Source organism: Haplochromis burtoni, unplaced genomic scaffold (assembly GCF_018398535.1).
Source record: "Haplochromis burtoni strain Fernald_Lab_line unplaced genomic scaffold, NCSU_Asbu1 Contig_54, whole genome shotgun sequence".
Taxonomy (NCBI): Eukaryota; Metazoa; Chordata; class Actinopteri; order Cichliformes; family Cichlidae; genus Haplochromis; species Haplochromis burtoni.
Window position 1 is genome coordinate 2,579,130 of NW_024582415.1, and position 24,921 is coordinate 2,604,050.

The 24,921-nt window shown below is 37.9% G+C and overlaps 1 protein-coding gene across 2 annotated transcripts; it reads left to right on the forward strand.

Moving 5' to 3' along the window:
* Positions 1–119: 119 nt before the first annotated feature.
* jak2b (Janus kinase 2b) lies at positions 120–24,861 on the forward strand. Of its 2 annotated transcripts, none has more exons than XM_005948200.2 (24): positions 120–219; positions 3,837–4,073; positions 4,575–4,698; positions 4,806–4,923; positions 7,543–7,688; positions 8,770–9,061; positions 9,326–9,445; positions 9,608–9,765; positions 12,609–12,720; positions 13,072–13,258; positions 15,464–15,588; positions 15,798–15,929; positions 16,682–16,769; positions 17,734–17,861; positions 18,080–18,218; positions 18,416–18,567; positions 18,709–18,859; positions 19,316–19,452; positions 19,577–19,766; positions 20,019–20,143; positions 20,246–20,418; positions 20,536–20,653; positions 22,306–22,419; positions 24,052–24,861. In XM_005948200.2, the coding sequence occupies exons 1-24, from the start codon at positions 213–215 to the stop codon at positions 24,157–24,159; spliced, it is 3,381 nt and encodes a 1,126-aa protein (XP_005948262.1). In that variant the 5' UTR covers positions 120–212; the 3' UTR covers positions 24,160–24,861. The 2 variants fall into 2 exon arrangements, with proteins under 2 accessions (XP_005948262.1, XP_014185020.1); XM_014329534.2 differs by lacking the exon at positions 120–219 and adding an exon at positions 283–919.
* The last annotated feature ends 60 nt before the right edge of the window (positions 24,862–24,921 follow it).

Below are 24,921 nucleotides of genomic sequence, written 5' to 3' on the forward strand. Positions count from 1 at the left end.
TCGAGGAAACAATTACCCCAGAGCTGCACATCCTTTCCAACTCGATCTTTACCTAACATATAAATACAAGTCCTTTTCTACTTCCTTAAGTATCCAGCCTCAGTTACAACTGACAACAAGCCTTTTCCATTGCCACCTCTCTCTCTTTGCTGTACACCAATCTTCACAGTACTCCTGTTACATTACTCATCTCCTGCTTTCTTGTCGTGCAGATGTTTAGTAAGTATGGTAAATAAGTTAATGTTAAGCATAGTTGTACATTTTAATTTTCAAGCCACTGCTTAATGAGTTTCGAATGTTACGCTGATGGTTCTCGTGTATGTTGTTACGTGTGACATTTTGAATTATGAATAACCACATACAAGTGGTAATTCGTTTCCGACAGTCCCTAAATGCAGCATTGGTATGATGGGAAAGGCTGCCTTGTTGACTCGCCTGAGCTTTGGTTTCGCTGTAGCTACGGCTGGGAAAGTGGCTAGTCGTTCACTAGTTAATGTCAATAATGTAGCCCTCGTCAAATGTTCTCGTACAAAGAGATGACGGTCTTTAAATGAATTTCGTGCTGTCGGGCAAGTCGTACGCACGCGCGACGTTGTTTGAGTTAACACTGGCTGAAGTTAGAAGATTGTGAAGATAACAACTGAAGTTCCTCCGGAGTGATATGAGTAGCGCTGGGCTGACCAGAGGTAGCCTAGCTTGTGTGGCGAGTTAGCCAGCCGAGTGCGACATGGAAAAAACAATATTTCCAAGTGGCTTTAGGCCATAAATGAATTATTATTTATTCGGACAGCTATCAAGAACCGGTCTTACAAAAACCGAAGCAGAAGTGTCTGGCAGTAGCTTTCCCATCCTGGCTGCACTGCTGGCCTAGGTAACTAGGAGAAAGCTACCTAGCTGCACGTCTGGCCCCTCAACCGAAGTAAGTGTTTACACTCGTAAATTGTTCATTGACATGGTTGTACGGTTCACTTTTAAATACTGGAGTTGCTAAATGCATTTATATACTTTATTTGCATGATATCTAAGCTAATATGGGTGCGTGTCTTGGCTGTTAGCGCCAGCTTAATTAAACTAATGAAGCTATAGCTAACGGTAGCACGCAAAATCATGGCCTTGGTGACTTTGTTCTGAAGCCAAGTTTATAAAATATCACTGGATATGCCCAGTCGCACTATCGATTTGTGACTTTGCTACCTGTCACATTTGGGTTAATGTACTACGCGTCCAGAAATTCTGTAGTATCATGTAATCCTAATAAAAGTTAGAGAAATTTAGGAGTCTTGAGGAAACAATTATTGCAGAACCTTGTCTTAAATTATAGGAGATGGTATATGTAGCCAAACCCCCTTTCGCTCAGTGTATTTGCACGTCAGAATTTATTAAAGCTAATGTCATGGGTTTCCTCTTTCTCTCTGGGAAGTATCAAACTGCATTCAAAGTATTTTTCTTTTGCTTACAAACCAGTGTAATTTTAAATTAATCATGTAAGTGGGGAAAAAAATAATTTATCTAGAAAAATGCTGCGCTTTCACTTTTTCTAGTTCCTTTTAATTTGAGCTTTTGTTTTCGGTTAGCTGTTGCAGTTTCTGTAAATGAAACTTTAACAAGCATGTATTGCTTTTTTTTCTTTCTTGATGTTTTCTGAAATAAATCGTTAGTAGGTAGGTCTAACTGTAGTCAGCCTTGTTTTCCAGTTGCTCTTAAGCAAATTTTTTTAGTGTCAACAATAATGAAAATTACAGAATCAATGTCAAAACAAATAAGAATCTATAAATTCTTCCACAAGAAAAAGTTAAACAGAATTTGTGTATAAGGTAGTGTCCACAATTTCAGCAATATGAACCTGAACTTAAAAGTTACTCCTGCTGTTTTATTTCCCTGTTGTTCAGTTTAATTGCATCCGCTTTGATTCAGTGATGTCAAAAAGTGACGACAAAGGAAAGGGAGTTATTTATACTCCAGCATAGTTCCACTTATTTTGTTATAGCACTAGTCACTTGAGCAGAGCTAATTTCTGTCATTTCTTTGCTGTTAGACGTTTATTAACAAATTTTATTTTAAATTGAAGATGTTTAGTGTTTTCGTTGTCCAATAAAATTAGCACAGGACTGTGATAATGGCCTATTTATACATCCTATTTAACCCACAATCATAAGCTATTCATAGTAGGTTTTAATTTTGTAAGAAGTACCATAACACTCATAATTCAGCTCAATTTGATTAGGGCAAGAGCAGTAGGGGTTTGCGGATTAGCAGCTGTTTGAAAGACGATTTCCTTATGCTGCTTTGTTGTGGCAAAGTGCAAATTGTACTCATTTTAGAGCTTTAATATCTACAGTCTTTACTATTTAAGTGTAAGTAATTGACAAAAAAATGACTTCTACGTGTAAAGGCAGCCATTGGTTGAATTAGATATACAGCTTTTATAATCTTTCTGCCCTGACAATGGTTCCCCTGTACTTTAGCTTTATGCAACACGTTTGATAACAGTTTATGTAAAAGTTCATTCCATGTACCCTAATCAGAATATTGAATTTATCACAGAGTGCTTTAAAAAAAGGAGACGAAAAAGAAGAACTCTGTATCATTCTGTATGCTGACATGTCACATTAAACTGATTCTGATTCTGTCTGATATCTTTTTTCCAAGCGAAGAGCCAAAAGAGGTCGTGTCAGTATGCTTATGCTCGTTTAATGAGAAAACAGGACAAAAATTTTCATCAGTGCTTCCAGCCACCATTGGTATTCCTCCCGATTCCTGACTTTGACCTCCTTTGTGTGACTGTCTTTTTAAGCCTTTAAGTTTTAGTAAGATTACCATGTTTAGTGAAAAACGTTGTTTAGTGATAAAATTAATGACGTAAAATCCAAAAATAGTATCTCCTGATTCTTTTAATGATGTCCCCTACATCAGCCATAACATTTTATCATAGTTTATGCCAGTCACTGTGAAACATTATTTCAGAATATCTTTGAAAATTTTCAGGTTTTAGTCAGCGTCACAGATGTCGAATTACTGTCTTTATTAGATTATCAAGTAATATTTTAAAAACTGCTGATACTGGTCAGTGTTCTCCTTTTGTGCTACTTGTGTGCATCATTTGTTACAGTAGACTATAAAATTTTCCTGTGCCACTGGGTTGGTATGTCTGGGAAAGCTCAGTTGTTGGTTTACGTCATATCTGACCAATTTAAAAACAACAACAACAACATTGGTTTCACTGGTAGTTCTCCTTTCTTAAATATGAAGTCCCTCAGAGGTCTGTACTGGGTTCGTTTTTTTGTTGTGCTACCTGTAGGTCACATTAGTCAAATAGCATTCAGTTTTGCTACCATGCTGATGACAGACAGCTCTTTCTCCCAGTAAAATCCACTGATCCAACTATCCTCAATAACCTTATTTTCTGTCAAATGTTAACAGACATTTTTTTTTCATTTTATTCTTTTAATGTCTAGATTTTTATGTCAATTTTAAGTTATTTATTACAATGGAATCACACTATCCTAGTCATTCTTTTACGTACACTTTTGTTTGCTTTGTCAGTTTTAATTTATGGTTAAATGGTTTTTATATGCATCTTTTTTATTTTTATATATATATATCTATCTATCTCTCTATCTCTCTCTCTATCTCTCTCTCTATCTCTCTCTCTCTCTATCTATCTCTCTCTATCTCTCTCTCTCTATCTCTCTCTCTCTCTATATATATCTCTCTCTCTCTATATATATATCTCTCTATCTATATATCTTTTTTTTATGTTTCTGGGAAACATTTTGTAATGCTGGTTTTGATGGGTTCTATACTAATCAACTTTACTACTATTATTATTACTGAAGGTTGTATGCTGTTGATGGCCTCCCTGCCAGCCATGGACACTGTGACAGACACATGTCCAGTGGCGCACCAAAATGGGACTGCCCATCGGGAATCTGCAGACACAAGACCAGCTGCTGTTGTTCTAAGGCTTCATTTATATCACACCAACCAGGGAGTGACCGACGGCAGCTTTCTAAGCTACCCACCTGGGGACTATGTAGCTGAAGAGCTGTGCATAGATGCGGCAAAGGCATGCAGTGAGTACTCACGCTGTGCAAGTCTCCATAAAGAACTCCCATTCATGTTTTTCTTCTGTAACTTGGAGCATAGATCCCAAGATAAGGTTATCAAGAGGCCACAGTAAAACCTAATAACAGAAAAATTGGTAGTTTGTTCGCTCATCTCCATGCTGTCTTTAAACTTTGCCTTTATTGTCTTTAATGATAAGAAAAAATAAAGTTGCTTAGCTTAGCTTTGTACTGTGTTCTTTTTCTTTTTAAGAGGTAAAATTCATCAACAGTATGGCTTTGCAGAGTGGGACTACACTCACCTGTGCATTGTGCATCTGATGATAAAACAAATACAAATGACAGTTTAGACAATCTTATTGACCTTTTTCACTTTTTACTCTATGTATCCTGAGGCATAGTCCTCAGAGCTCCCTCTAAATAAAGCATTCATTTGTTGTTAGTTACCTAATTGAATATAATCCAAGTTTACAGAACATAATGTGCCCTCTCATTCTTTCGTCACTGTAGGTATATCACCACTTTATTGCAGCCTTTTTGGTCTTTTCCAAGAGCAGGATCACTTGTGGTTTTCACCCAACCACATCTTCCAGCTTGATGAGACTGCGTCTGAAGATGTGTTTTTCAGAATACGGTAGCATATCTTATTTTGCCTCTGCAATTTCTCTTGTGTCTTTTTGAGATTTAAAATGAAAACATCTTAATGACTCTCTGCATTTTCTTTCTAACCTGTTTTCACAGGTACTACTTCCCTGGTTGGTATAGTGGTGGGGCATCCAGGGCTTATCGATACGGAGTCACAAAAGGGTCAGAAAGCCCCGTCATTGATGACTTTGTAATGTCGTACCTCTTCTTTCAGGTAAATGCTCTCACCTAAACCCCAAATAGGTTAGAAGTTGATTGTTTATATGTAGGTTAATTTAACAAAAATATTCAAGAGCAGCATTTATTACCAGTAATGTAGACAACGTGTTAAAAAATAGCAGCTTTTATCCTTGAAGTGCAGAGCTATGACTTTGGTAGATTATGAGTTAGGTCACAGTTTACATTTTTTTTTTTCCTCATTACTCAGGGATACATATAAAGATATGAATAAGAAACTAAGATACTGGTGTATTTTATTCTATTCTCTCTGATCTGGCAACTTCAGTGTATCTCATTATCTCCCTCACACGAAAGAGATAGATGTGACTGTAGTGTTAGCATTTGTATACAGCAATTTACTCCTCTGCATCTATGAAACCTAACGTGAAAGCAAGTTCCTTACTTGCATTTCACAGATATTTCTCTTCTGTCACTGTCCAGAAATGTAACTGGCATTTAAGGCCTATTAATTAAGTCAGTAATACAAAGAAAAATCCTGTTATTGAAAGGTACAGTTAGGGTACCAGTAAGGATCAATAACAAAACCAGTACCTGCTACTGTATGTTTTGCTGGAAATTCACAGGTTTATTTAAATATTTAAATATTACTCTGCATTGGATACTTGCATTTGTTTTGCTTTGTTTAGAATGAAATTGTGCTATATACAGTTCATTTTTTTTAACATTACACAAATGAAAAATATCTATTTAAGAAAGAAAGTGACAAGTGCAGTAAACTTTATCAGAAGAGTCCTCGAAACTGTACAGCCAGTTAAAACAATTTAAAAAAAAAAAGAAAAAGTAATGTATAGTGACCACAATGTAATAGAAATATTTCCAGGGTAGGTGAATGGTTATAGTTTAAGCCTACAATGTGGCTGAAGTTGAACTCTGCATGAATTTAGGATTATGTGGAATTATGGCGATGGAAGTCTGTCGTGGTGGCCCGGCAAAACCCTAAGAGGGAGAGATGAAGTACCACCCAAGAGGTCATTTAAATATGTTAGTGTGTTTGCAGCCATTAAAGCTATTCTGTATGCTTGCGTTCATTTATAGGATATGTTAAACTCTTTGTGGTCTAGTCAGCTTACAGTCTGTGCTTCTGACAAGAAAGTTGATAATTTGTAAAAGGGCGAGACCAAAATGAGGGGGCATTGTTGAATTTTAGAATTTGCTGTCATTTTAATAAACCCTTTTTTCAGTGTTGGGTGTAATAACAAAAAACAGTTTTATTGAAGACACAATAACAATAGCTTGTAATTGGTGCCCAATGCCATATGTTAAAAAAAGGGTTGAACGTTATCTTGTAGTTTTGCTCTTGTTTAGTGTTCACACTGGCTTCTTATTACAGTCAAAACAAGAACTGCAAATATGACGCCAGAGGGCCTCACGGGAAGCTCATTCATTGGTCAGTTGTAGTAAAGAGCCACCCTGCATAATCAGTGTTTGATCCAGTCACTGCAAGCAACCTATGTTGTACCTAACTTTTCTCTAAACTATTAGGGTCAGAAGGTGACAGAGAAATATTTGTACATAGGGGGAAAAAAAACAAGGCAAAGAGAATGGGAGGAAGAACCTTGACATGAGGCTGTGATCAATAAAAATATAAATTTGAATTAATTTTAAATTTATTGTTGCACATTACTGAACACGGATAGCATTGCCTGCTTTGGATTAACACCATAACTGAGCTTACAAAAAATGAGGCAATTGTTTGTAAGGCTGGTTGTGATTGTATGGTCCATACCCATTTTAAATATCAGTCTTTTGTGTGCTTTGATAGGAGCATATCCTGAGATTGTTGGTTTAATTAAAAACTGTCACACTTGCTTAGAGCTGTGCGATATGACCAAAATCTCATATCCCGATATAAGACATCTAGCGTCCGATAACGATATAAATCACAAAAATGTAACATTTTCTGTAAATTCTGTGAATCTCGGGCATCTCGACTTGCATGAATTGTTTCCAGCTGGGCGTCGTGTACCTGGAGTCGAGTGTTTTTAACATGCATGAAACGATACATTTTTAGACATAAGTTGTAACGGCCGCCGTTTTCTTTGTATTTATTACACGTGTGCTGCGGGGAAAAGCCTGTTCTAACGTTTGAGGCTAAGCTTTATTTTTTTAGCACCTGTCGGCTCTGTAAATAATCTGCATACTCTTTCACATGATTCAGTTTATTTTGAAAAGTCTCAACAGGATCTTGAGCTTTATTGTGAAAGGTTTATGTAGAAAATAAACAAGCAGACACGCGATGGTTTTACCGTCGTTAAGAAAACAGGCGCTTGTCTGTCCATAGTGTGGTTATATTAAATATAAGAGAGAGAGAACTTTAAGAAATTAATATAGCCACTACAGTGACCAAGTGCCAAAACAATGAAACAAATATTGCCGTAAGCAGTTTATTTTGCGACACCATGAAACAAACAATAGCGTAAAATGAAACGATAGACTGTTTTTATATTGTTCTATCGAACAGCCCTACACTTGGTATACAGAAATTACTTAAGTTGAGTTACGGTAGACTTGAAAATATGGACAGACAGCAGTACACTCACCTGAACGTTAGCAGATACAACTAACAATGATTGGTATTTTTCTCTCATCGCAGTGGAGGAATGACTATCTGAATGGCTTGGTGAAGTTTTCCAACTCCCATGAGACACAAGAAGAGTGCCTTGGTTTGGCTGTACTTGACATGACAAGATCGGCCAAAGAAAAGCAGCTGTCGCCTCTTGATATATATCACTCTATAAGGTACTTAGAGTTGCTTTTATGGCTTTTATCTGTTTCATTGCTACTAATTGATTTCACTCATGTTGTGCATCAATAATGCTGACTTGCCTTAACAAAAACAGCTGTGAAAGGAATTTGGCAAATTTGCACCAGGTGAACGTAATTACTGAGGCACCTATAGACTTAACCTCCTAGGACCTGGTGTTCACATATGTGGACCACACATTTTGGGTTATTTAGACCAAAATACTCAATTTTGCTCTACAAGGGCCTGATATCCACTTACGAGGAAATTATACTGCTACTGTTCTATCGAAATTTTAAACGAATATCCTCATATGTGGCTCTTATTTTTCTTAAAAACAAAAATAAGGTAAAAAAAACCCCAACAACTGGTAATTCTTTGTTTTTACATTCATCGGGCCCCAATATGCCCAAATATCAAACAGAAATTAAAAATGCATGTCATGGAAGACTTCGGGTCTTAGGAGGTTAAACATACAGGAGCTACTCAGCTATGAAAGTCCATACCATGAAGCTCCTGGCGCAGAGTTTTTGCTGAGGTTTGGAACTCTGCATTTATGGAGTCAGCAGAGAATCTGTGACTTTTACAGCACCTCAGCACTCACTGACCTCACTCTATAGCTTTATGCTGTCTGCCACATTGTGACTGAGTTGTCATGATTTCTGAATGCTTCCACTTTGCAATAATTTTACATAAGGTTGATTATGGAATGTTTAAGAACAAACTTATTGCGATGGTGACATCCTAGTAAAGTACCAAATGGGAAATCAGCGAACTCTTTAGAACCATCTATTTGATTACAAATGTTTGTAAAGGCAGACTAAATGGCTAGATGCTTGATCAAGTGAACATTTTGTGGTCATAATATTATGTGGTGTTGGCCAAAACCTTTGTCCATTGAGTGTATTTGAACTTGAAACATCAAAGAACAACTCTTTAAATTTGTGTTGCTATCTTTTATTTTATAATTTTGTACAAAATATGTGGAAGTGCAGAGCTTTTTTTTGTGAGACATTTAAAGGATTCATGATACTTGGCATATCACGCTGACATGAGAATTTACTGAATCTCTTTTAGCTACAAGTCCTTCTTGCCAAAGGACATGCGAGCTCAGATCCAGGACTGCAACTTCTTGACACGTAAACGCATCCGCTTCCGCTTCAAGCGCTTTATCCAGCAGTTTAGCCAGTGTCGGACTACAGTTCGTGACCTTAAGCTTAAGTACCTCATCAGCATGGAGTCTCTGGAGAAGTCCTTCTATACAGAGACCTTCCAGGTCAAGGAGCCATCAGGCGTCCAGCGCATCATCCTGGTGGCAGCAGATACTGGCATACAGTGGTGTCGGGAGTTGAGTAAGGACTCGGAACAGGTTGGTACAATGAGTACTACTGTGTTAGTGTATATTTTGGAAGATAAAGAAACTGACGTTTCACTGGAACATCTTTTTTGATAGTCCTTGAGGTAACAAACAAGTGTTTAGATTCTGAGAAAACAGATTTAAACTATCAACTCCACCTAGGTATCAGTCAGTGCAGCACATGCTGCTTTCTTTGTAAAAGGGCCTTAATGCAGCATTGAATTGTTATTGTAGTAATTGTTTCTTTTAAGTTCCTATGTTACACTGTTTTGCCAGGAACTACAGACCTTGTGTGATTTCCCTGATGTCACCAACATCAGCATCAAACAGGCCAACAAAGACGGCACTGCAGAGAGTCGGGTGGTTACCATTAACAAGCAAGATGGCAAGAATCTGGTAATTTCATCTTATAAATCTATTTCTTTGTAGACTCTCACCACAGCCATCACCTAAGTGTCTACTCATGCCTTTTAATATACCGATAAATTCACATTTCTTTGTTGGTTTGTGTGACACAAATCAACGATGTGGTCTGTTACATTTTTCTTGATATTTTAGGAACTGGAATTCCCCAGCCTGCTTGAAGCCCTCTCTTTTGTGTCCCTCGTTGATGGCTACTATCGACTGACCACAGATGCACATCATTACCTTTGTAAAGAAGTGGCTCCCCCTAGGCTGGTTGAGGCCATATCTTCTCATTGCCACGGTCCAATCACGTATGTAAAATATTATATTGTAACATCAACATGTATAAAAACTTCCCCCTTAAAAAAATCCAGCTTGAATGATGTAAAACATGATGTATTTGATGTTTTATTCATTTATATAGGTGAATAAAATTTCCCACTTGCCTTGTGGGCAGTCTTTATCCTTCAAGCTTGGGTCCTCTACTCGAGGCTTTGGAGCTTGAAGGTCCTGTGCAGTGTCTTTGTTGTTCCTAGGATCGCGCTCTTCTGGACAGAGATCTCTCAAGTTTTCCTGGGATCTAGATGTAGGGATATAGCTACATCTATCACTATGGCCTTGTTCCTCTGCTTGTCCAGTTGGTTAGTCATCACCAGTTTGTCTGTCTCTATCTGGAATTCCCACAGGATCTTAGTTCGGTTATTCTCAACCACCCTATTTTGACGTTGGGACTTCCAGGCCATACTCTGCTCCAATTTTCCTGTATGCCCTGCCTGCTAGCATCTTGCAACTTGGTGCAGCAGACTATGGATCTTGTGATCAGGTCTAATTGCTGTGCTGCCACGATTAGTGCCTTTATGTAGTCTTTCAGTCAGCTTTGTCCATCCATTAGTAGATATCAGCTTCCACTTCCATCTGGCGGTGATACATGCTGTGTAGGGTTCTCTTCTTCCATGATGCTTTCTGTTCTTGCTTGGGTTTCTGCTGCCTGAGGTATTCACTAAGCATGTGAGCAGTTGTAGCCATCTTCCAGATGAACTCGTGGACGTTTGCTATTTCATGCTTGATCGTGGTTCTGACACTCACTGTTCCTCGGCCACCTTCCCTCCATGCAGGAAACCTTCCATGCATAGTAACAAGCTTTCTTGTCTTGATGTCAGTGGCTTCCATCTTCTACTTTGCCCAGCTTATTATCCAAGCAGGGTATCTGATCACCAGCTGGGCGTAGGTATTGATTGCCTAGATCTTGTTCTTCCCGTTCATCCTCAAGACTTGCTTTAAACCTTTGCACATATTTGGCGATTGATGCGACTACACTTCTTCAGCCTGAATGGCATTCAAATGTTGCTGTAGATCCTAGTGGTGTGTGATCAGTGAATTGATGTCTTGTTTGCTCTTGGCATACAGCTTGATGTCAAAGTCAACTTTATTTGTCAATTCTGCCACATGTACAGGACATACAGAGAATAGAAATTTCGTTACTCTCAAACCCTAGATGAAATAGCAAATGAACATTTAAATATAAGAGAGTGATTAAAAATGCAAATAAAATAATTAAAAAGTAAAAATTTAAATAAATACAATACAATTTAACAAGAAAGCTATGCAATATACAATATTCAGGTAAGGGTAAATGACATTGAGTGTAAACCATGCAGAGGAGGTGGCTGACGTTTAAACCATTTCGTAGACTATAGCCTGAGTGAGTTAATGTTAATGATCTCACTGAGGACTTTTAGGCTTATGCAGCAGTGTGTGTGTGTGTGTGTGTGTGTGTGTGTGTGTGTATTTAATAAGATTATTTATTTATGTTTAAGTCAAGGCTGTAAGACCTCAAAATTCTTTAAAGCAAAGTTTTGAAGTTCTTCAAAAGTTTTAATGTTACACTTCACACCACAGGCTGCTCGAAAGAAAGTGCCTAATGATTCAATTAAAAAGTGGTTATTTTCTGAGTTGTCCTCTATGTGTGAGCAGAATAGTGGTTTACCCCTTGTGTTACTGGCCTTTATGTTTGAGTGATTCATAGGTCAGTGTTAAGTGGCCTAACAAACAAAAAAAACATTCCTCTGAAATTGTTAGATACAAAGACAACACTGTCAATGAGTGAAAAAGCAGCCAATGTTCAAAGAAATCTTTGAAACACTTTCAGAATCTTGGAGACCATTTTCAAAATCTACAAGAAAGTCTGGCTCCTTAGAAACACAATATTCAGAAATAAGGGGTGGCTGCAAGATTTTTGCACAGTACTGTATTTTGTAGATATGGGTGATCAAAGAAGTAAAACCACTTAATATCATCTTATGGGGAACTGTCCTTGTCAGTTTATTTTTTAAATCAGACTGACAGAACAGCCAGTCTCTAAAACAAAAAAGGCAAACCTGTATATTATTCTTTGTTTCTACAAAAACCGCTCCTCTCAGCTCAACAAGTGTTTTCTCAGTTAATTCTTTACATGTATAATCTTTAAACATTACCACTTTCACCAGTCTACAATGTTTCAGAGTCGGTCATTAAACTCAGAGCATATGCAACACCGAGCATGTGTAAGTTTAACACTTGCACATTAGCAAAGCTGTTTCCCAGTCTAGATTTACATTATGTTGTTAGTGAGAAAGACAGAGACAAACGTGTGTGTGTGTGTGTGTGTGTGTGTGTGTGTGTGTGACTATAACAGATGGATGGATAATTTCATGAATATTGATATTTTTGTCATCTTTTTTTTTAATTTTCTGTCATCGCAGGTTTTTGGCTGATGCTTAATTGTCAGTTTAACAGCAAATGGTAATAGCTGTATATTTGCGTGTGTGTGAAAGAGAGTGTGAGATAATGCCTAGATGTTTAAATATGATTATTTCTGCAATTTGAGCCTGCATTATGCTTTTATTGGAAGTGTGTTTGTTTTAGGTTAGACTAAACTAAAACAAACACTTAGGTGTTTTAGACTCATAAATAAATATGGGTATTTAAAATGTTTATACTATTGTGTTCCTATTTAATGTTTAGTAATGTGGCCAAAATGTAGACAGATTCCTTTGGCAGTTGGTGTTTATATATCCCACTTGTATTGTATCCCAAATATGATGTCAATAAAGGCTTTCTAACTGGTTATACTGCATTTTCCTCCATCAATTTTATTTTGTTGTTTTTCTTGTAGAATGGAGTTTGCAGTTAATTGGCTTCAGAAGTCTGGAAACAAACGGGGACTGTACATTTTGAGATGTAGCCCGAAAGATTTCAACAAATACTTTTTGACTTTCCCCATTGAGGTAGGTGACACTCAGTTGTGGTCTTTCATTTCATTTTTTTGTTTGTTTGTGTGTATTGCCCAAATGTGACATAAGAGTCCATGAGTGGTTTTGGTCTGGCAAATTGGCTGGCTAGATTTTTAGTTTCTAGGTAAGTAACTTTCATACATTCTATATTTATCTTTTAGATTAACTTTTGTCATGTTATCACATTTGTTGTTGAAATGCACAAGTGTGTGTTTATTAATACCTACTAATTCTTTCTGGTGTTGTATTGTATTATTGTGATGTCTTTCATGATTAAAGGATTCTAGGTTTACATTAAATTCATCATTAAAATGGTTAATTTGGTGTCCTCTTTGCGTTTGCCAGGTGTATGATGCTATAGAACACAAGCACTGCCAGATCACCAGGTCTGCAAGTGGAGAGTTCAACCTCAGTGGAACCAAAAGAAACTTCAGCAGTCTGCAAGAACTGCTCAGCTGCTACCAGAAGGAAACGGTGCGCTCAGACAGCATCATTTTCCAATTCAGCAAGTGCTGCCCTCCTAAATCCAAAGGTAAAACTAACAGAATCTGGATTTGTCCAATTTAGGTGCATGTTAGCAGAGCACAGATGGTAGATATTGCATCAGAAGGATTTTGTGGAGTCTGTAAACTCCACAAATTGTGATGAATGGAAAATGTACTGTATCCTGAAAGGATAATGACTCTATCTCTTCGCATTCGTTTATAAGTTAACACACTAGTTCTTTCTAACCAATGGAAATTTAAATAAATTTAACAAATGTATTGGGCTGGAATGGTCAGGCTGGTGCCTGTGATCATTGATGACATTTGTTTTGGGTTTGTTTGTTTTTCAATTCAGTACACAACTAGCCTTGGTAGTGTGTGTGAAACTGTATAGTTTGTCATTAGTAGATTCTATTTTGTGACTTGGTGGAGTGTTTCTCCCACTTAAAATGCAACTTTCAGATGAACAGAATCAACGTTCTGGGATTTATTTAGCTGGCCGGTTGAGCATGAATCAAGACATTATATTGGCTTGTTACAAGTTAAGACAAAGGATTCAAAAGAAACATTCAAGTGTTATACTCATTTTAAGTATGTATACTTAAAATGTATACATAAAAAAAAAAAAAAAAAAAGTATGTAAAGAAAACAATCTTCGTCTGTGTTACACGTCAGTAGCGTACACTATATTGTGTATTCGGTAAAAAGTAAAAGTTGCACTGTTTGAGGTGTGCTCGTTGCAGCACAGGTACAACATTAACTATCAAAGGTGACTGTTTTTCATTTCCAGTTTATGTTGCACTGCTTGTGTTTTTAGTACTGTTCGGAATGGCAAGTGTTTGCAGAGATATCACAGTCCACACAAACTAGAGGTGATCATGGGAATCTGCTTGCAACCAAAGCAAGCACAATGAGGTTTTTGATGCAGCACCCACTTTCTGACTGACTTCACCGCTTGTAAACTGGTTGGGGAGGACACTTTTTTTTTTTTTTTCCCCCTAGTGACTACAAGTTTCCACGAGGTTGCTGGTGTCTAGGCTGTAAATCTTGATTTCATAGTCTTAGCTTTTGCTTCTGTATTTGTCATTAGTTGTGTGCAAAAACCCAAAACTTTATATTTAATGTAGAACAGTTGAAAACAACTGCCCCATGTAAATTATTCTGTTGTATGTTTTTGTGGAGTACCAAATGAAATGTCCATGTCACATTTGCCATGCATTTTGAAAAGCTGTAAATGAGGTTTTGTGTGTTCTTTATTCTGTAAAGGTCACAAAAGTACTAAATTTGATTTTCTAGCAATCTTATGATTGGCTAATCTATAAGATTAGCCAATCACTAATACTACAGAAGAAAAATGCACGAAACACAAACTACCAGGCAGGATGACTCAAAGGTGCCTCGGTCTTTGTCTGCTTTCATAATTCTACCACAAGTCTTTTTCCCAGAAACTGATGAAGAAACACAGCATGGAACTTCTCGAGTCTTTGTAATCGTTTCCCGTGCTTCTCTCTCAGTTGGATTGTTACATTTTATTGCAGGATACTTAGTAAATAGTTTCTTAATAATAATACATTTTATTTGAGGGTGCCTTTCTAAAACCCAAGGTCACCTTACAAAGAGAAAAAGACGTCAATAAAACAGTAGATTAAAATAGATTGTAATGTATTAAAATACAAAAAAAAAGCAAAATACAACCACAAACAAAATGTAAAAAAAACCAACAACAAAAAAACCAAACACTATTTGACAGCAAGTAAAATCTGTATTAAAGCGAGTAAACCAGTTTAAACAAGTAGGTTTTGAGTTGTGACTTGAATAAGGGAAGGGAATCTATATTTCTTAAGGCTGAAGGAGGTGAGTTCCACAGCCGAGGAGCAGAGCGACTGAAAGCTCTGTGCCCCATAGTGATAAGAAGAGCAGAAGGAACAACAAGTTGAGTGGCAGATGAAGATCTGAGAGAGCGGGAAACTGTGGTAATACGAAGCAGAACATAGAGATAAGGAGGGGCAAGGTTATGAATACACCTAAAACGTAAGTGAAAGTATGCAGACCGGGTTATGTAATTAATGTGAGACTGAAATGAGAGAGTACTGTCAAGTATAACACCCAAACTCTTTACCTGCGTGGAAGGAAGGATGGGGGAATTTTCAATATTAATGGAGAAACTGTGAGATTTGGTTAAGGTAGAGGCTGTGCCAACGAGTAAAACTTGAAAGTAAGATTCTTTTCTTTTCTTTTCTTTCCAATAACAGAAAAGTCATGCCTCCTCGTGTGCAGGAGCAACAAAGGTTCAGAAGTGCCACTGTCCCCATCACTACATCGACACAACATCAGTCAAATGGTGTTTCACAAGATCAGGAAAGAAGATCTGGAATTTGTAAGCTTAGTTTACATGTTCAGAGCGTTTAATATGTCTGTATGCCCTCATTTATCCAGTCATTCTTTACAAGAATGTTTCTAATGTTCAGCATTATTATGTTATAGTATTGAATTGCTATACCTTTATAGGATACCCTCCATATTTTCACCGATAAGTTAAATGTGCTGGTGTTATGAGTTTTTATACAATGATGATCTTTCTCTTAGATGGAGAGTCTCGGTCAAGGGACTTTTACGAAGATCTTTAAAGGGGTTCGAAAGGAGCTGAGAGACTATGGAGAGCACCAAACGGAAGTAGTCATGAAAGTGCTGGACCAGGCCCACAGGAACTTCTCTGAGGTCTGTGGCTTTTGTGCATGTTTTGCTTACAGAGGCGTTGATTTTTGTAAATTTGTGTGATTGCCCAGATTTTCTATTATATTTACGTCGGGGGGCATAACAAAGGCTTTGACTAGTACTGGTAATTAGTTGAATTCATTTTGTGGTGTGCTTTACATCAGCCTAAACACTGGAACTTTACACCACCGCTCTTGATTCCCTTTACTGGCATATTTTAAGGAATTCTTTAACGGTGGAAATTTCAAGCAGGAGCCATGTGACTTCTTTTCATAAGCTTTTCCTGCTTTATAAAAGCATCATTTGGCTCTATTTTTGTGACTGTTTGCTGGAGAGGGTATCTATTTTTAATTTTTTTTATTTTGTTGCCTTGAGTCACTTTTTTTTTTTTTTTATCTGGTTATGGGGTTGGGTTTTTGTTTTTTGTTTTTTTTAGAAAGGGGCAGAAGTGCATCATTGTAAAGGAAAGACAAAAAAACAAGATAAAACAAGATCACCATTGCATAACAGGATCCGCAAAAATGAATTTTATCTCAATCATCCTGGTTTCATAATCATTGGAAGCCCTAAATTAAATTTGATTATTCATTGCACAGCCTTAGAGTAGGAGGTATTCTTGGAGTAATATTGGAGCTGATCTTAGGTTTTGTTAGACAAATATAGCTAAAACACTGACGTAATATAGTTTTGTTTGGGGGGTATTTTTTCCATCAGCAAACAAATATATATTTTCTGGTTTTTTTCTTGTCCTGCAGTCGTTCTTTGAAGCCGCCAGCATGATGAGCCAGTTGTCTCACGTACACCTTATTCTAAACTACGGCGTTTGTGTCTGTGGAGAAGAGAGTAAGTTGTCTCAGTACCTATTTATCTGGCAAACAATTTGAGCTATGTCATTAAGCCTAATGTGCCAACTATGCACCATGCTTTACCACAATCTTGACCGGATGAACTTGGCTGTTCACACATCCTTGAGAAAGGTAGTCCCAGAAATCCATATGCAACGGGGTCAATCGCCAAAATTCCCACATCTTACACATGATCTTGTCGTTCGACTTTAACGTTAATACTAATTAGTACTTACAACCAAGTACTGATTAGTAGTACTAGTAATACTAATATAGAACTTTTTAATGCCAAAACCCAGTTTTTGCTGAGCTAAGAAATCGGTAAATATTTCAATGTAAACTAAGGTTTTGTTGGTTGTGTAAATCTTCAAGAGTCAACATGTTTATTTAACAGCCAGAAGTCCACTGTGAAGGTTTTAAGTGAAAGTGTTTGTGGGGAGTACATTTGGACCTGGTTAGACTTTGGCCTAAAGGAAAGCTACCCTCAAAGCTTTCATAAGCTATGACATCATTAAACACTTGACCAATGGCTTTATGGTGTCAATCGCCAGCTGTTTCTGAGTACAGCATGATGGTCATTTTCTAAATGATGGTCGTTTAGAAAATGTTAACAAGCCGCTGCCGTATGACTGCAATGTCGCTGAGTTTTTAAACCAGATCTGTTTACTTGTTATGTTAAGATGACAACTGGAAAAAAGATTGAGGCTTTAAGACGAGGACACACTGACTGATAAGTGACAGCCACTCTTTATATATACTCAGTGGGTATATATTAAAAACATGTATCTAAACTGATTGTAATGTAAAACCGAGCTGTAGCCCATCTGAGATTCTGTTAGAAACATTCAGTTCCTGAATTTGGTTTTTGTAATAAATCTATAAATCGCTGTACTGTACAAACCATAATTTCCACATCTTTAAGTCATTGTATTTTTTTTTTTTTTTAAAAAACTTCTTTCCAGACATCATGGTTCAGGAGTATGTGAAATTCGGCTCACTGGACACCTACTTGAAGAAAAACAAGAACTCGATTAACCTTCTGTGGAAGCTTGAAGTGGCGAAGCAGCTGGCCTGGGCCATGAACTTCCTGGTATGAAAATATGTGCCGCTTCATTTTAGGTCATGTCATTGCTAAAATATTGATAAATATAGATTTCTTTGTTGCTTACAGCTGTTTAGTACTGAAAACATTTTTTTTAAAAGAAGTGAAACTTTAAAACTAAAGTACATTATAAAAATAAATGTAAGAACATAGGAAGTGTTTTGTTAATAAGAAAGTGTGATAGCTTCTCTTTTCTGTTCCTGTAGGAAGAAAAACATCTTGTTCATGGGAATGTGTGTGCAAAAAATGTTCTCCTGATCAGAGAAGAGGATCGGAGGGCTGGGAACCCACCTTTCATCAAACTAAGTGATCCTGGTATCAGCATCACTGTCCTGCCCAAAGAAAGTGAGTTTGTCCGTTGTGCCGAAGATCAGCAGGGGGCAGTAGATAGCTAGTTAATATATTAATGTAACTGCAGTGAGCTTTATTACTTTTTTGTTACAAAAACAGAGCTAAAATGAGTTATTTGCTGTCTTGTTCTGCAAGCATTTGGTAAGTGAAGAGCTAAAAGTGGAAGGTCAAATGTTTTTGTCTGTAATCAGTTCTCATTGAGAGGATCCCTTGGGTGCCCCCTGAATGTATTGAGGACCCTGCCAAACTGAGTCTGGCTGCTGACAAGTGGAGTTTTGGCACTACACTGTGGGAAATCTGCAGTGGTGGTGATAAACCTTTAGCAACACTAGACAACTCCAAGGTAAAGCTGAGTGGCAACATGTAAAACATATATTCATATATATATATTGTTTCCATATAAATGCATGCTAATTGAAGAGTTGCTTTAAGTCACTCCATCTGCATCTGCACACCGGCATTAATCCCCAATGTTCTGTCCTAGAAAACCCTGTTTTACATGGATCACCACCAGCTTCCTGCACCAAAGTGGACTGAACTGGCTAATCTGATTTCTAGCTGCATGGACTATGAGCCCACATTCAGGCCTACGTTTCGTGCCGTTATCCGTGACCTCCACAGCCTCTTCACACCAGGTTGGTAGACGCCTCAAAAACTAAACTGAAGTTGTAAAAACATAACCAGAAACATGAATGTAGTATCTTCTGGGTCACAACATTAAAAAAAAAAAAAAATGTGGAAGTGCCTTAAATCTGGATTCTAGCTGAAGGCCACCAGATGGATATAGCTGTGGATGCAAAAAATAAAACAAACTTCCGGTTTCATAGAAGTGGGTCATATTGAATGCAAAATTAAGTCTCTTTTTAAATCTTGGTCATCCGTAGTATTTACCCTGGGGTCGGTCTGCCTGCAGTTTCACTGTCAGACTCACCCCTTCACTTCACAGCTGGTTTTTACATGATCCTGATGACAAAAAAGAGATTTCACAAGTGTCCATTATCCCTCAACTATGATTCATGCCTGGGGAGGCCAGACAAGTCCAATGTCTTTTCCATCCAGACACAAGAGTTTTCTCCTTTCTTTCTTCCCAGACTATGAGTTGATCGTGGACAGTGACATCCTGCCAAATAGGACAGTGGGCTCTGCGTGGGCATCTGGTGGGTTTGACAATCAGGATCCAGCTCAGTTTGAAGAGAGACACCTCATATTCTTACAGCAGCTGGGCAAGGTATGATAAATGTGGAGGTTGAGGTATTTTTGAACAAAATGTGCATTCAAAAAGGATACACTACAATTAAAAATCAAACTATGAATGAACAACGACGGCTCAATTATTTGTTCTTCTGTTCAAGGGAAACTTTGGCAGTGTGGAGATGTGTCGATATGACCCACTGCAGGACAACACCGGAGAGGTCGTGGCCGTGAAGAAACTTCAGCACAGCACCGCAGAGCACATGCGAGACTTCGAGCGGGAGATCGAGATCCTAAAATCTCTTCAGCATGAGAACATCGTCAAGTACAAGGGTGTTTGCTACAGTGCAGGTACTTTTGATCAACGTCTCTGTAGCTTGGTTTTTCTCTTAGAGAAACAAAGTAAGCAGGCTGTTTTACATTTTCATTAACTAAATGCATGGTACAAACATTTTCTACTTTTTTTTATCTTATGTGGAAATGGAAAAAATAATTCTACATACATATTTCTTAGTATCCTCCCCCCAGTGTGGCTTCATTATGTCCTCCTACAATTCGGTTACAGATGAGCATTTTGTATTTTGGAAATTTTCCTTCCTTCAGGTCGACGAAACCTCCGTCTCATCATGGAATATCTTCCCTTTGGAAGTCTGCGAGATTACCTCATAAAAAACCGAGAGCGAATCGAGCATCAAAAGCTTGTCCATTACACTTCTCAGATCTGCAAGGTACTGCAGACATGGCCAGTTTGTCCCTTGTTTGTTCGTTTTTCTGACCAGTTAAACTAGTGATAAAATATAATTGTTTGTTTTTGTTACATCTTTACATAGGGTATGGAGTACCTATCAAGTAAGCGGTATATCCATAGAGACTTGGCAACACGAAATATCCTAGTGGAGAGCGAACTCAGAGTAAAAATCGGGGATTTCGGCCTCACCAAAGTCCTGCCTCAGGACAAAGACTACTACATGGTGAAGGATCCTGGAGAGAGCCCCATATTCTGGTCAGAATATGTTTGTTTTTTAGAATTTAACTGTGATCCTCTTCTCTATTTTTAGTTTAGTGTAGCCTTATAAATTAACTTCAGAGAAATCGAGTGACCTGGTGTGCTGCTTCACAGGTATGCCCCCGAGTCTTTGACTGAAAGCAAGTTCTCTGTGGCGTCGGATGTCTGGAGCTTTGGAGTTGTACTTTATGAGCTCTTCACCCACAGTGACAAGAACTGCAGTCCTCCTGCAGTAAGTAATACATCATACATACAGTGCATTTCAAGTTTTTATGTGTGTATAGAAAGAAAAAAGAAAGGAGGTTTTTTTTCTTTTATGCCAATATATATTCCAAGTGAAGCCCTAGTAAGCTATATAAGAGTTACTACTAGTAGGTGTCCAAGGGGGAAAGAGTATGCTGATAGTGGCCCCGTCAACAATCTGAAACAGATTGGAAGACATTTTGTTTAAAAAATGCAAAAATTAACCCCATCAAGAGGTCTTTTTCTCTCCACCTATACAGCAAAAAAACCCCAAACAAAATAAAACAAACTGGAACTCATGCTGTTAGTTTTAATCCATCAGTTATTGAGTTAACTAGTTAGCTTGTTTATGATAGTGAGTAGTGAGTGAGTATATTACTGTCTAAACTTGGTTATTTTGATATCCAGCTTGAGTGAAATAAAATGAACTCAGTTAATTCCTTTAATCTATTAAGACAGAGCATGTTTACAATAGCATTTAGTCATCGCCAAAGGCTCATTGTGAGCCAGGAAATCCCTTCAAACACAAAAATGCTAAATAAATTTGAAGGAACCCTCTCCAACTGAACAACTGAACAAATACGTCTTCACAGACCTGTCAGCATGTGTCTTTTGGAGAATGCATGCCTTTAACATCATGCAGTGATTCATACTCTGTAAAAAAACAAAAAATCATAACATTTGAACCCTGACAACAACTGAAAGGTTATCTGACTGCTCCAGGAAAAAAAGAGGCTCTTTTTCAAATCAAATCAATTTATTTATATAGCACCTTTCACGGGATAAAAACCACAAAGTGCTTCACAGTAATATAAAAACAGAAATACCGGTACATAAAATACATCAATAATCAAACATACAGCACAAATCTAATTAAAAGCCAATCTAAATAAATGTGTCTTAAGCTGCTTTTTAAAAGAATAAATGCAATCAAGGCAATGTAATAATGGAGGGAGAGCATTCCACAAGCTGGAGGCCACTGCTCTAAAAGATCTATCACCTCTGGTCTTAAAACGAGTTCGTGGGACTACCAACAGCCTTTGATTAGATGATCTCAGGCTGCGAGAGGGAGCGTGGGGTTCTAAAAGATCAGAAATGTAGGCAGGGGCATCACAATTCAAAGCTTTAAAAGTCAGCACCAAGATTTTAAAATGAATTCTAAATGTACTGGGAGCCAGTGTAATGAACTGGCTCCCAGTTTTTCGTGTCTTAGTTAAAAGCTTTGCAGCAGCATTCTTTTTGTTTCTCCCTCCCTCACCTGAAGCATCGCTGAGTCGAAGTGTGCACATAAATGCACGTTCTAGGTAGAGCGTCTGTTTCCAGAGAGCCCGAGATAGGATTCTTTTTTTTTTCTTTTTTTTTTTGGGGGGGGGCATTATTTTATTAAAATTAATCATTAAAATTATTAGACGTTTAAGTGTATTTTTTATATTTTAGTTATACTTTGTTGATTCACTAAGTTACTTTATATTTTGTAAAGGAGAGGCTGGTTCCAGTCATGCCTAGTCTTAGATTAGATTTCAGTTTGCTTTATCTGTAAGGATATTCTTGCGCTTTCTCAAGAGTTTAAGTTTTATTTAGCTTAAGTCATATGGTGAAAGCCAAGCTATTTGCAACATTTTTTCCTCTCCTCCTGCTCAGGTTTTCATGGCCATGATGGGGAATGACAAGCAAGGACAGCTGATTGTCTATCACCTCATTGAGCTCCTCAAATCAGGCAGCAGGCTGCCTCAACCCCTGGGATGTCCTACAGAGGTATCATCGTGCTCTGCTGTTTGTTCTTTTGTTTTGGGGTTGTTTGTTTTTCTTGTCAAGTTATCAGCCCTAACAAATTTCGACCAGAACATAGACAAACTGATTGGACGGCTTTATTCCCAAGTAGTTGCTTAGTTACACATCAAGCAATTGTATCTTTAAATTGAAGTCATGCTTTTCTCTGCCACTCTATTAGGTACTCCCTGCCTAGTACTGGGTTGTATGCCCTTTTGCCTTCATGGTTGGCCTAATTCTTACAGTAAACTCACAGTCATGTTAGGGGAATGAGTTTGACATCGTTAGAACTCTGTAACGTGGTCTTATCATGCTCTGAGCTACTATTACAAAATGGGTACTAGAGCAGGGCGATATGACCAAAAATATTTATCACAATATACATTTGAAAATTTGTGATAACGATATAACTGAAAATATAATTGACTCTAGACAAAATACTTTACAACTCCACAACTTTATTAGTGCAAAAAACCCCATCAATGTATTTTCACTTAAACAAGCAGTTGTTTTTTATGTGCATTAAAGTTATATAAAAATGTAACAGTGCAAATTCCTTGCTGACAGTTTAACCAAAAGGCATTTCCAGTGGAAACTGGCCGACATATCCTCAGCATAACCATGTATAATATCCACAAAACTTAAAAAGAGGTTATACACACACACACAATACGGTAATATTATGTTGAAGCACAGTACGTATCACTCCGCGAGGCTCCTGCCGTAATGCTCCGACAATCCATCAAGCGGTGCGGCTTCGTAGCTTAGCAAAGTCGTACTAAAACATTTGACAGATTTTCGAGCGCCGTCTAACACATAAAATCGTTTCGAGGTCAGTAAACACAACCAGAATTCATACATGGGGCACTGTCGTATTTTCCAAACAACACGGTAATAACGACGACCCGCTAGCATGCGCTACCAAAAATAGTGCTTTGTTGTGTATCTGACGGACGAAAGCTAAACCAGTTCCACACCACTGAAGTTGCAGCACTTTTACAAACCACTTCTGGTTCATCCGTTTCATTCAACAATCCACTTTCGCTCTTCTCATTCTGCGTCACCGCCATGTGCGTATGTAAACATAGGCTCTGCGCATGCGCGTTTTACCCATATTCTATCACGATATTTCATTTTCCTATCGTTGCCCAAAATTACACCGGTATTACCGTGAACGGTATGATATAGCCCAGCCCTAATGGGTACACTGTGGTTGTGGCTGTGAATGTTATAACTTGAGTACAAAGCAGCATAGGAGTTTGAAATTGATCCCATAGATGTGCCTACTAGGAGGCTGAGGGAAGCACTGATGACTACCAGTGGTTTCTGCAGGTGTGTGACAATCCCAGCCTGTCTGGCATCAACAGCTGTGCCACATTCACAGTCACTTAAATCCTCTTTTTTCCCCATTCTAAGTTCAGTTTGAGCTTCAACAAGTTGCCCATTGAGAATAGTTTAGACATTCAAGAGTTTTGTTGTTAGTCATCAGAAAAATCAACAGAAATCCTTCTGAGGATTGTTATGACTCCGTTTCCATATCAGGAATCAAATCACTACCAGTAGTTTTTTTTGTTTGTTTGTTTATTTGTTAATTGTTCGTGTCCTACTCTTTTTCAGATACATGAAATCATGGAGGAGTGCTGGGACAAAGACCCTGGTTTGCGCCCTTCTTTCAAGGAGCTGGCCCTGCGCATCGACCTGTTCAGGGACAGTAAAGCGTTTTAAATTCACCCAAAGTGCCCTGCTCCTCTTCACCCGAGATGCTCTTAATGTTATTGCCCTACTTGTGGCAAAGGGACAAAGCCCAAAGTGAGGTCCTTCCCCTGATGGATCCCAGCATGTGGCAGAGCAGCTTGCAAATGGAAGAGTTGAGGTTTGGAACGAGAGCCTGCTTATAAACTAGTGCCTTTTAAGCAAGGTGCCCCCCATGTCGGCCCACAGCACAGTGGAAATGGAGGAGGAGCTTGGACGGTTTGAAAGTGGAAGGTGATGTTCCTGAATTCTGAATCTGTTTGGTCAAATTTGTAACAGAAAAGTTTTGAGGTGTTAGACTGTGAGTAGACTGTTGCCAGGCCTAAAGCTACAGATGCTTGTGGCGAACAAGTTCTTTGTGTGCAAGCGTGTGTTTGTGTGAGAGTGAGTGCCTGTTGTGTCTATACAAACAGCTAGCAGGGCTAGCTCTTGCCATTTCTTGTCCTTGTCCAACCAGAGAAATAGACAAAAGCTGTTTTTCTATCTATGTTTGTATATACCTACAGTATATTTGTGTATATATGTCCAGTAAAATTTTATAATTTTGTAAAATTAAACTAAATATTATATTTGAACTGCCATGTTATTGTAAATGAAGTATGTGCAAAAATTATTTTAAGAATTGTTTTGTTTGCAATGTAAGAGGTTGTGTGAAAATTAAACGGTATAATTCAACTGTGTATATGTTACGCAGATTTTTTTTGTGTTCAGTTCCTTTTAATGCCATTTATCAGC

Excerpts from the sequence above, each read along its gene's own strand:
- jak2b (XM_005948200.2), top strand. Across the intron at positions 12,721-13,071 it reads TTTTGACTTTCCCCATTGAG|GTGTATGATGCTATAGAACA; the intron begins GTAGGTGACACT and ends TGCGTTTGCCAG. Across the intron at positions 17,862-18,079 it reads CCTGGGCCATGAACTTCCTG|GAAGAAAAACATCTTGTTCA; the intron begins GTATGAAAATAT and ends CTGTTCCTGTAG.